This window comes from Dama dama, chromosome 12 (genome assembly GCF_033118175.1).
Source record: "Dama dama isolate Ldn47 chromosome 12, ASM3311817v1, whole genome shotgun sequence".
Taxonomy (NCBI): domain Eukaryota; kingdom Metazoa; phylum Chordata; class Mammalia; order Artiodactyla; family Cervidae; genus Dama; species Dama dama.
Genome location: NC_083692.1, coordinates 3,017,427 through 3,030,327, shown reverse-complemented (window position 1 = coordinate 3,030,327; position 12,901 = coordinate 3,017,427). Strand labels below are relative to the sequence as shown.

At 44.1% G+C, this 12,901-nt stretch overlaps 1 protein-coding gene across 9 annotated transcripts in view; it reads left to right on the top strand.

The window, feature by feature from the left end:
- TDP1 (tyrosyl-DNA phosphodiesterase 1) overlaps positions 1-12,901 on the top strand; it is a 77,505-nt gene that overhangs the window by 5,385 nt on the left and 59,219 nt on the right. For all 9 annotated transcript variants that reach the window (XM_061156434.1, XM_061156442.1, XM_061156436.1 and 6 more), the window contains 4 exons: positions 1,796-1,839; positions 3,082-3,137; positions 6,436-6,532; positions 10,828-10,862. In XM_061156434.1, the coding sequence (XP_061012417.1) occupies positions 1,796-1,839; positions 3,082-3,137; positions 6,436-6,532; positions 10,828-10,862 (232 nt within the window). The remainder of the gene's footprint in view (positions 1-1,795; positions 1,840-3,081; positions 3,138-6,435; positions 6,533-10,827; positions 10,863-12,901) is intronic.

Below are 12,901 nucleotides of genomic sequence, written 5' to 3'. Positions count from 1 at the left end.
TCCCAGAGTTTACTCAAACTAATGTCCATTAAGTCAGTGATGCCATCCAACCATCTCATCCTCTGTCATCTCATCCCCTTCTCCTCCTGCCTTCAGTCTTTCCCAGCATCAGGGTCTTTCCCAATGAGTCAGTTCTTCAAGTCATATGGTCAAAGTATTGGAGCTTCAGCAAAAAAAGGACCAAACATTCTTCAGAGTTTTAGTTTACTCACCTTTAAATTGGGGATTCAGAAAAAAGAAAACGGGGCTGGGGGAGAAAACACATAAAGTGCCCAGCACAGCATATTCACATAGTCACATAGCATGTATACAAAATAAACATTGTTACCCTTATTTCACAGTACCTTTCTTGCCCACATTCAAGAACAGATTGTTTTCACTGTGAATAGTATTTTAATCATATATCAAATGTGTAATTGACCAAAAATTTCCTTCAGGGTTTTCTGTAACACCTTGCGGAGTCCCTTAACAAACTTTTTGGCCAAACCAATACATCTTGTGTGCGATGTATAAATGTTAGTGTATTTAATTCCGTACTATAAAGACTTTGATTCTACAAGTTGTTTAAACATTTTTCCTTTCTGCAAATGTCTGCCTGCTCTGAGGAAATGTAAGATAGATTTCAGTGTCATATTGAGAGAGATTGAAACAGGAAATAGAGAGCTATGCAAGGATTTGCTATATATAATAAACTGATGACACTAGCTGTTAGCACCAAGATACGAAGGAAGGGGAGGTAACATTTATGATAGGAACTTTTATGTGGGTTATATAGGTGATCTCCTTTAATTCTCATAGTGGCCTTGTGAGTAGATGCTGACAGTTGTCCTCCTTGAATCCGTGACTGATCTGCAGAGAAGTTGAATAAACCTGCCCAGGGTCACAGGAATATGGTTGAACTGGGATTTGAGTGCAGGCATTCTGGCATCATGGCTTCCCTTGTGGCTCAGCTGGTAAAGAATCCGCCTGCAAAGTGGGAGACCAGGGTTCTATTCCTGGGTTGAGAATATTCCCTGGAGAAGGGAAATGCTACCCACTCCAGTATCCTGGCCTGGAGAATTCCATGGACTGTATAGTCTATGGGGTTGCAAAGAGTCAGACACAACTGAGTGACTTGCAGTTTCATTCTGGCATGAAATGCATGCTCCTATGGTATCCCACACCAGCAAATGCCATGATTGTAGGTTATTTAGAAGATCTCATGGAGGAAGAGGAACCTCAGATAATTCAGAAAGGTAGAAAGAGGGGCTGCAGTGGGAGAAAATGGGGAAACAACATATCGTGATTTCTCTTTGGTTGTTCAACTCTCCCTTTAAGACAGGAGCTTCCAGAGCTTCCCTTCCCTGGTGGTCCAGTGGTTAAGACACTCTGCTTCCCCTGCAGGGGGCGTGGCTTCAGCCCCTGGTCAGGGAACTAAGATTCCACAAGTCACATGTGGCCCAAAAATAGAAGAAGAAAAAAAAATTTTTAATTAATAAGAGATTTGGAAAAAGGAAAGATGTGTATCATTATCGTTCTCATTGACAGTTTCTAAAATTGACCAGTCATTCAGTTCTAAAGTTGTGGATCTTGATTTTTTTTCCCATTATGTTTGGTTAAATAATAGTGATACATGATAAATATTATCAGCCCAGGGAAATTCTCTGGAATATTAAAGTCTAGCCTCCGAGTAACTCTTCAGTGCACTGTTTTCTAAGCCAAATTCTGCTCGTTCAGTGACTGTTTAATAAGTCAGCTGGGATCATTATTAGGTAATTTTTATCAAAAATATGAATTTGATGTTTTGTCTTTTCAGATATTTTATCTCCTCTCTTTGGGACACTTGTTTCTTCAGCTCAGGTGAGTTTCCAGTTTGGTCTTTGGATGGGAGGGGGACACACAAACCACTCTAGGAAAATGAGCAGTGGGACCGCTGGGTCAGTCCCGTGCAGGGTCCACAAGGTGGCACCTACCTGGAGGCCAGCGCCCAGCACCACGGTCATGGGATCCATCAGCCTGGAACATGGATGCACACTCACCGGGGCTTCTGACTCTCGGTTTCCTGACTGGCCAGGAAATCATCCTGGAAATTCCACCCTGGGGGACTTCTCTCTGGCACGCTGATAATCTCATGGGACTCTGGTGCAGCTCCTTGGGAGGTGTTGGTACAGAGGTGAGGGCCACATCAAGTTTGATTTGATTTAGAGAAATAAATGAGAAATTTCCTACACCCTCCAAAGAGAAGCGAGGAAAAGTTACGGATGTAGATGTGTCTGCATGTTTGATTGCTCCTGCCTCACAGGCCTGGTCCCTTTGTGTTGATAAATCACCTTAAGGTGCCAGGCTTTCCAGCAGATAGAACAAGGTCTTGTCCCTAAAGAAGGCAAAGCTTCCTGTGTGCTTCACGTTCTGCTTGGCGGCAGAAATCCTGGTCTCCAGATGGAACATGGGGTGAATTTGTGTGTGTTCTCCCAGCTAGGATGAGTCGTTATGTTCAGGAGAGGGGCCAGGGATTACCCAGGCGTGGGGAGGACACCCATAGGTAAGCCTGGTCCAGAACTTGTAGTCTGATAAGCCTGTAGTGAATGTCCAATTCCAGACACCTGTTTACAAACCTAACTCAGTAGATGGCACACATTGCAACTGAGAGGTTCCCCCTTCTCCAGGGGATCTTCTCAGCCCAGGGTCTCTGGCATTGCAGGCAGATTCTTTACCATCTGAGCCACTAGGGAAGCCCCTTCGTTACATTATGGAAAAACCCAAAGTAACTTTTTTTTTTTTTTTTTATTTTTTTTTATTTATTTTTTTTTTTTTCAAAGTAACTTTTTGACCAACTAAATACAAATGCTGCCAAAGTGTGCAGAGATAATTTTCTGTTTTCTCAGGCACTCCCCCACTGACTCAGAACCTTTAAGCCATGTATTCCCCTCAGCATGTATTTTAGGTTTGTGAGTATTGCAGCATGATGGTCCAGGTTTATAAAGAACAGTGTGTGTAGTTCATGATTGGTTTAGATTCTCTTTGAGTTCAGTAAGTTGACAGTTCTCCTTATGAACTGCTTTTCTGAATTGCCCGTGACATCTTTTCTTTCCTCCCGTCTAGTTTAACTACTGCTTTGACGTGGACTGGCTTGTAAGACAGTATCCACCAGAGTTCAGGTGAGTTCTGCAGAATGATGGATGACGTCCAAATTCTAATTAATGGAGCTTGAAAACACAAGGTCTGTGTTTCTCAGGCACCTGCTGTCCATCTTTCTTTGAAGATTTCTTTTGAAACTATTGAAATCTTTATAACATTATAATGGGAAAGCAGCCTTTTTAAAAAAAAATCTATTCTAAGCTACAATTCTAAACTATTAAGCCTTCTTAATACAGATTTTAGCATGTCCCTCTGTTCTGTCCAGAAGTAGGGTAGGACAAATTTCAACCTGAATAAAAGAATTTTAGGTCCAGTGCTCATAGGAAGGAAAAGGTCATTGCCACCTTCGTTCTTGACCAGTAAGCCTGCACTTCACATAGCACTTTGATGCTGGGTGGTTTTTTTGTTTGTTTGTTTGTTTGTTTGAGTCTGTCTCGTTTCACAGGTGATTCTTCCTATAGCCCAGAAGTTAATGCAGGAGTCATAGGGCCTTCCATGATGCAGATACGGAGGTGATGTTAGGCAGTGCAGACCAAATAAAGATCCCATTGCATGGTGACCTGCCACCTGTCCCATTTCCAGTACATCCACTTGGCAGAATCCTGTAGCAGCAAGTAAAGTAGAGGGATACACATGCAGGAAAATGGTTGTCAGGATCCTCACAGTCCATGTTGCATTGAGCACATCAGACTGTGTGAACTTTCATTAATAATAGTGTGTGTGTGGGTGTGTGTGTGTGACTCAGTCGTGTCCGACTCTGTGTGACCCCATGGGCTGTAGCCCACCAGGCTCCTCTGTCCATGGAACGCTCCAGGCAAGAACAGTGGAGTGGGTCGTCATGGCCTTCTCCAGGGTATCCCGACCCAGGGATTGAATCCTGGTCTCCTGCGTTGCAGACAGACTCTTTACCATCTGTGCCACCAGGGGAGACCTATAGACAGAATGCTGTTGAAACTCCCCAAGCAGCTTTGACACTCAGACCTGTAACATGTGAGATGAGTCGCAGCTGCGTGTGACGGAAAGACGGAAATAACAACGATTCAAACCAGGGCTTCCCAGGCGGCTCAGTGGGAAAGGATCCCCCTGCAGTGCAGGAGACTCGGGTTCAGTCCTTGGTCAGGAAGATACCTACTCCAGTATTCTGGCCTGGAAAGTTCCATGGCCAGAGGAGCCTGGCAGGCTACAGTCCATGGGTTTGCAAAGAGTTGCACACCACTGAGCATACATGCACACAAATCTGAGAGAAAATTTCTCCAGCCTGTTCAAAGGACAGGGTGATGCCTATTCACGTCAGGGAGGGTGATCTGCTTTCCTGAGCCACCAGTTCAAATGCGCATGGTATCCAGAAACGCCCTCGCAGACACACCCAGAAATAATGTTTTATCTGGGCCCTCTTGGCCCCGTGAAGTTGGCACACAAAATTAACCATCATGCAACCTTTTCGTGATAGTTTTTAGAACACTGATAAATTTGAAGTGAGGCTACCCTGGTGGTTCAGTGAAAGAATCTGTCTGCCAATGCGGGGGAGGCCAGTTTAATCCCTGGGTCAGGAAGATCCCCTGGAGGAGGAAATGGCAACCGACTCCAGTATTCTTGCCTGGAGAATCCCATGGACAGAGGTTCCTGGCAGGCTACAGTCCATGGAGGTCGCAAACTGAGCACGCACATGCCAATTTGAAGTAATTAATGAAGACTACTACTTCTGTCAGTAATGTTTAATCTTTTTAAAAAAAAAAAAAAAAACTCATGATCTGATAACACAAACAGTTTCTGGACGGTAGAGTCATGGTTATCTATTACATTATTCTCTGTACTGTTTTTCTGGTTGCAAAACAGAAAGTTTGTTCCAGGTAGAAAGCAACTGAGAAGATGTGTCTCTTTGTTTTATTTTCCCGAACATATTAGCATAAAGCTGTTAGGGGTTAGGCATTAGTCCCGGACGAGTGTTTTCTGTCATGTTTCTTTTTAGTTGAGTGGTGTCCCTTCCTGTATGACAGAGAATCGTTCTGCATGTGACTGATGACCGTGGAAGTTGTTCATCTTACTTGATTGCTTGTTGGAGAAAAATCCAATTTTTGTTTTGTTGGGCGAGCTTGTAAAAATATATTGACTTCTAAGGATTATGTCACTTCGAATTAACCAGAGTAGATCATGGTTCTCTTAAAAGCCTTTTTAATCTATTACTGCAGAATATTTTTTTTCAAACTTTAAACTTCTTATTTTGTATTGGGGTATAGCCAATTAATAAGGTTGTGGTAGTTTCAGGTTGAACAGTGAAGGGACTTAGCCAGAGAAATACATGTATCCATTCTCCCCCAAACCAGCCTCCCATCTAGGCTGACACATAACATTGAATAGAGTTCCATGTGCTATACAATTGGTCCTTGTTATCCATGTTGAATATAGCAGTGTGTACATGACCTTGCCAAACTCCCTAACTATCTCTTCCCCACCTCCGGCCACAGTAAGTTCCTTTTCTAAGTCTGTAAGTCTCTTTCAGTTTTGTAAGTAAGTTCATTTGTATCATTTCTTTTTAGATTCCACATATAAGGGATGTCATACTGTATTTCTCCTTGTCTGACTTTCTTCACTCAGAGTGAATCTCTCTAGGTCCATCCATGTTGCTGCCAATGACATTATTTCTTTCTTTTTTATGGCTGAGTAATATTCCACTGTATATATGTACCACATCTTCTTTATCCATTCCTCTATCGCTGGACATTTGGGTCGCTTCCATGTCTCGGCTGTTGTGAACAGTGCTCCTGCAGAATATGTTGTCCTTTTGAATTGAAAAATAAGGCGTTTTTAATGCACATTGGGCTCTGTTTCACTGAAATATAACTACCTGCTAGTGAATCTGCATGCCTGGACCTGGGCCCTTTCACTCTTGTATCTTGGGGATGTGGTGCAGGCCTCACTCACAGCAGGTGTTTAATGAATGGATGGCTAGTGAGGAAGTGACCTATTGTTTGGTCCAAAACAAGGGAAAGAAAAGAGCATCACACTCGACAACACTAAGTGTGTTATCTCTTAATCTAATAACACAGAACTGATGATGCGTCCTTTTGGACCAAAGAAGATAATTATTCAAGGACTTTGGATAGTCCCAGCCCCTCTGGGTCACTGCAGAGATTCAGGATCAGGCCACGGGGCCCCCCTATAAAGGTAACCACTTAGCAAAGTGATCACTTGCCCTGTGCTGGCCCTGCACTCAGTCACCACACAGGCCAGACACACGTCGGTGGTCAGCCTTCCTTCACTGGACACCAGACCAGCTTCATGAATGAGGGGTTTCAAATACCTGTGATCTCCTTTCAGGAAGAAACCAGTCCTGCTTGTGCATGGCGACAAACGGGAAGCAAAGGCTCGCCTCGTTGCCGAGGCAAAGCCTTACGGGAATGTCGCCCTCTGCCAGGTAAGCCGCTTATTGCCGTTCGCGATCTCGCTTCGGCTGAGAGCTGGAGGGAAGTTGGACCTGCAGTGTGTCCACCCCCCTGATGCAGGGATCCTCTCCAGCATCACAAGCAGGCGTCTGTCCAGCCTCGGCTTAAATACTTCCTGAGGTCGCCTGTCCTGCTTGTGGGTAGCCCTCATGGTTGAAAGCTTTTTCTCTGTGTTGACCCAGTTTCTCTGTAGTTAGTCAGGGTCTCCAGAGAAACAGAACCTGTGAGGTTGTACCTGTGTGTGAATTTGTAGAGACGTTTACTGTAGAAGAGCTGGCTCACGTGATTGTGTGGGCTGGCAAGTCCAACATCGGCAGGGTGGGCTGGACACCTTGAGAAGCGCTGATGTTACAGTCTGGGTCCAGAGACCGACTGGAAACTGATTCCCTGTTCCTTGTGGGAACCGGTCTTCAATTTTTTTTTTATTCTCTTAACAACTTCAACTGACTAAGGCTCACAAACATTCTGGAGGGTAATCTCGTTTCCTTACAGTCCACTGATTTAAATGTTGTTGTTCAGTCACTAAGTTGTGTCTGAGTTTTCGTGACCCATGGACTGTAGCATGCCAGCCTCCTGTGTCTTCCCCTGTGTCCTGGAATTTGCTCAAATTCATTGATTTAAATGTTAATCTTCTCAAAAAAAAAGCCTTCACACAACATGTCACCAGATATCTGGGCACTGTGGCCTGGCCGCGCTGACACAGCCTTCTTTCCCCGCCTTCCGCCTTGGTTCTCGCTTTCCCCTCTAGAGTCACACAACCTCCTTGCTGGTGTCAGTGGTTCTCGGATTTGAAGTCATTTATTTCATCTTCCTAGTTTTCTCATTCAGGTGCCAGCATTTGCTTTCTTCAGCTTTACCTGGTATCAAGGGTTCCCTATCTTTCCCCAAGCTGCCAGTCCGCTGGTTGGCATCTCTTTTGTCCATGGCCCTCTGGAAATGGAGGTTTCAACGTGGAGCAGGTTCTCTGGAGTCAGTTCAGTGGCAGTTTCTTTGAGGGCAGCTTCAAACTGGTAGTTTTTATTGTGACCACATACCTTATATTAGCTGCCATTGACATTTTACCCACAGCCCATAGATCCTTTTTAAAGACTTTTTTTTTTAAATGTGGACCATTTTTTAAGTTTTTATTGAATTTGTTACAGTATCGCTTCTGTTGTTTATGTTCTGCTTTTTCAGGCAGCAAAGCTTGTGAGATCTTAGCTCTCTGAACAGGGATGAAACCCACCCGCACTGCGCTGGAAGGCGAAGTCCTAAGCACTAGACTACCCGGGATGTCCTGCCCCTAGTTCTTTTCACAAGAATCACCTGATACTAGAGAGACTCAGACTGAAACCCAGCCTGTTAGAAAACTGCCTCGCGACTTGCACAGTACATGTGATTCAAGTCCCAGGAGGGGCAGTCACTGGTCTCCTAACAGGCTTGTTTTGCTGGCACCAAAGCAGAGAGGCGGCGAAGAGAAGGCTGCTGCCCAGCTGCTTTCCTGTCGTCATTCAGTCGCTCAGTCGTGTCCAGCTCTTTGCCACCCCGTGAACTGCAGCACGCCAGGCTTCCCTGTCCTTCACAGTCTCCCAGAGTTAGCTCAGACCTGATGCCACACAACCATCTCGTCCTCTGTCGCCCTCTTCTCCTCCTGACCTCAATTTTTCCATTTCTTTCTACATCCCTGTAATTTTGTCCTGATACTTTCCAGTCAGTACATGGAGTTTCCTTTGGACTCATTGTTTTAGGCTCCATGTCTGAAAGGGTCTTTTTATGTGTGACATTTCCTGTAAGAATTAAGGAATGGTGATGATTTCCTTCCTGTGGTGGTTCTCAAGTGGCTGGTGAATGTGTACCTTTTCCTGTATGAGCAGGTGGGTCAGTCCATTCCTCAGCAGCTTGATGAATGAATCTTTCATGGCCCTTTTCTCTCCTGGCCAATAGCTTAGTGCAATTGACTCAGGACTTCTGCTCTTGGAGTACAGAGACAAGGGTAAATTACATAGAACCTGATTATTTTTATTTTCCATTTACTTTCTAATGTCCTTTTTCCTCCATTCATGCAAGATTAAAGAATTCCAGCTCCCAGTTGTTTTATCATTCTTCAGCTGTGGAATATTAACTGTGTATGTGTATTATTTTAAAGATAAGAACAGTGAGAAATCTCAATCTGATCAATTTTAAACCCATCTCACAACGTTTTTCCTGTGATTTAACTCACTGTACTTTATGTATTTGGAGTTTTAAATCATTCCATCTCTTTAACCATCACTGTTTAGGCTCGCCTTCTGCACAAGATCCTCCTTTGATTAGCAGTTGCCTAAAATCTGTTTTGCATTTGTTTCCAAAGACAGCAGAGGTTAAACTGAAGTAAGATAGCACTTAAAATGGGCAGAAAATAAATGACACCGGAATCCTGACAACCATCAATAGAATCGATGGAAATACAAAGTGTTTTTCACATGTACTGAAGTTTAGGAGAGGTGGTAGCGTGCTTCAAGGAAGCCACTAGAGGGCGTAACGAGCCTTGTCTTCCAAACCTGTGTTCAGTTCACTTGCTCAGTCCTATTTGATTCCTTGCGACCCCATGGACTGCTGCACACCAGGCTTCCCTGTCCATCACAAACTCCTGGAGCTTACTCAGACTCGTGTCCATCGAGTTGGTGATGCCGCCCAACCGTCTCATCCTCTGTCATCCTCTTCTTCCCCCACCTTCAGTCTTTCCCAGCATTGGGGTCTTTTCCAGTGAGTCAGTTCTTCGCATCAGGTGGCCAAAGTATTGGAGCTTCAACATCAGTCCTTCCAATTAATATTCAGGCTTGATTGCCTTTAGGATGGACTGGTTTGATCTCCTTGCTGTCTAAGAGACCCTCAAGAGCCTTCTCCAACACCACAGTTTAAAAGCATCAATTTGGCACTCAGCCTTCTTTATGGTCCAACTCTCACATCCACACATGACTACTGGAACTCCTGTACACAAAATAGATGACCAACAAGGACCTACTGGTAGAGCACAGGGAACTATACTCAGTATTTTATAGTAATAACCTGTGAGGGGAAAAAATCTGAAAAGGAATATATATCTACACGCACATATATACTATGCACATACATATGCACAAAGGGCCATACACACACACATGTATGTATACGTGTAGAGCTGAGTCACTTTGCTGTACTCCTGAGACTAACACAAGCTTGTCAGTCATCTCTTCTTCTATTAACAACAGAGACATGAGTTATACCTTCCTGCCCACTCTTACCCTGAGTTTGTGAGGCTGGTAAACGCAGCCCCCTGTCCGTGAGCATCGCCAGGACGGGCTGTGTCCTTCTCACCCACGTGCTCCAGGTGCCCATCGCTGCCCCAGGGCCGTCTGGAGAGAGTGGGCGGGGGTGCACTCTGACTTTAATAGTACTTGCTTCCGTTTGTAGGGCGCTTACTCCATACAGCTCCTTTTCCTAACCACTTTAAGTGTACTTTTCCAATTTATTCCTAACAACTCGCAGAATCTCTTAGCAATGCTTTCATTTCAAAGAGGAGAAAGACGAGGTTTAGAGAGTCAAGTATTTTTCCAAAGTTATACAAAGCTGTGAAGAAAGGACTGGGGTCTGTCTATACACCGAATTCCTAGCTACTAAGCTGTTTTTGATACCTCTATTTAATTTTTTCATATTGAGGCATATTCTGCTTAATTAAGGTCTTGCTATACCAGATGTTAGATAAAATGTTTTACTCCCTCACCTACTAGCCCAGTTTGTAAAATTATCATTTTGTAACATGAAAATGGATATAATGTATTATCTTTACTGTCAACACTTGTTATGTTAAAAATACAAAAAAACTTGTTTTAGTATCATAATGTTTCCATATCACCACCACTTTCAATGTTTCTTTAAAATATGCTTGGAAAACTTATTGGGTGTACTTGTATGAGCCAAATGTCTAATTTTAAAACTTTGCATAGAATCTCATTTGCTTTTACTAGTTTTCTAACAACTAAAGAGATTTTCCTTCTTTCTTCTAATTACTGTAATTAAAAATGCAGTATGTATTGAATCATTCTGGGTAACTTAAGAACAAAAGTTGTTTTTAAATAAGCCTCACTGGATGCTGTTGTTGTAAAGGCTCTTGGTGATCAAAGGCTTACCCACTAGAGGGCAGTAAAAACTTAAAAAATTGAACTGGATCTTGTCTAATTTTATTTTCAATGGATACAGGTATTGTTAAGGGTTTTTTGTTTGTTTGTTTTTGTTTGTTTTTAATGACTTGACCTCTTTTTTATCCTAGGCAAAGTTGGATATTGCATTTGGAACACACCACACGTAAGCAATTTTTATGAAATGGGGGAGGATATGAGTTTAAAAGATTGAATGATGCTCTTCAGAAATTACTCTTAAAGGGGATGCACATGTGACAGTTTTGTTGAGGGGAAAGCTGTCAGGAAGTGGAGGAAGTGGAGTTTTCCTGACAGTCTTGAGACCCGGTACCAGGGGGGCGGCTCTGGACATGAAGTCTGAGTCTGTGACGTGGTTTCTGCTCTCTGCCCCCGGGGGGCGGAGGCAGGGATAGGTTGTGGTCCGTGGTCGCGAGTGACTGTAGAACCATGGCTGTCACATGCCTGAAGATTCCCCTGGTTTAAAGAAAGCCCTGTGAATTTTGTAAGATTCTAAGTTGCAGCAAATAGATTATTGTTAGGTCAGCTCTGTGCTGTGAATAAAAGAAAAACTATTTTGCAAGAAGTTGTCACCCTGAGAGACTGGTGCCTGTCCTGCTTTAAGACATGTCAGAAAATTCTCTTAGGGTGGTGTCTGAGACATTGCAAGCCATAGGCGGGAGAAACTTTTCTCTTCCTACATGACATACCAGCTTGACTCCCGTTTTAGTTGCGTCTTAAAACTTTTATGGAGCTCTTTTACATAATTGGTTCTCTAGCTGAGAAAAGAATAAGACATGGTTGTCTTCATTTCATTGTTTTTTGTAAATCAAATTTATCTAGAAATATGTCACGCTCTTCTGAGTGTGACAGCCTCGTCTTGCTTCTGGACCAGCAGTGGAAACAGATCGCCTGCTGCTTCAGGCTTGTCCCTTTGGGCACCTGTTCCTCCTGTTCCTAAGGCAACAAGGAAGCTCGTAGGTGGAAGTGTTTGGCCCGAGTCTTGCAGTGACCACTGTTTTCCTGATATTATGCCAAAAATGAGGGCATGTGTTCATCATTTGCTTTGTAAGCTTAAAGCTATATTTTGCCAGCCTGTTTTCAGAAAGGAACCAGAGCAGAAAGCCTTGAGCCACTTTGTGAAAGGACGCTTATCTACCCCACGTCATCTGGTTTTAGATGCTCTTATGTAAACGTTGCCACATTTACCAACCGTGCCTAAGTGGTAGCTTTAGTGTAATGGAGGGGTTGAGGGTTGTTGAGAGTGATCTCAAGCACCTGTGTCGCTGGGGAATCAATTGTTCTTTACACGGCGTAGAGCTCACAGGAGGCTGATTTCAGCCCAGGATACAAACAGCACTGAATAGACTGGACAGGCTTCTTGGGCTCCTGCAGCTTCTCCACGGGAGAAGCTGGTGGGCAGCAGCAGTCAGCTGTCCTGGGTCGACATCCTGCCCGGAAAGGGTCCCACCGGATGGACCCTTGTCCCCCACCCTTAGCTGGAATTCAGCCTAAATACCTTCCCGATTCAGAAATACATTCAGCACGCCCTGTCAGTCTTGTGGATCCTGGTTCGCTAGGCCTGCGGTGCTGGGTTCCTGTGCGGGACGCACGTTCCAAGGCGGCAGTCAGCTTTTCTCGGGCACATTCACGCTACACACTTAACTGTGTTGGCAAGTGATCATGGGAGAGCCTGGGGCCCGGAGGGCCTGAGTGCTGGGCTGGCCTGGGTCTGCCACAGTAACACGTGAGGCAGCGGGGCTGTCCTTTTCTTTTTTTTTTTTCCAAAAAATTGCTTGGTCATTTGTCTTCATTTTCTAGATTAGAGCCCCCAAGTCAATAGGCAGTTCTCCTCCAGTCAGTGTTGGAGGCGGGACTAGGACTGTTTATTTTTGCTTAGGTTCTTAGTTTGCTTTTTTTTTTTAAGTTTTTTATTTTATCTCTTTTTTAGTTTTTAAATTTTTTTTTATTTTTGGCCATGTGGCATGTAGGATGTGTCCCCTGTAGTTGAAGTGCAGTCTTAACCACTGGACCGCCAGGGAATTCCCTTAACTTACTTCCGTTGCTTCCTCGCGGGTAAAATTAAGTCTGTTTCCTTTGGCCCATCCCCCCGGCCACATACACACAACACACACACACTTTGCAAGTTCCATCCCGCCAGTCACACCCCCCCACACACACAGCCCCCATCCCAGTGACACACACTTT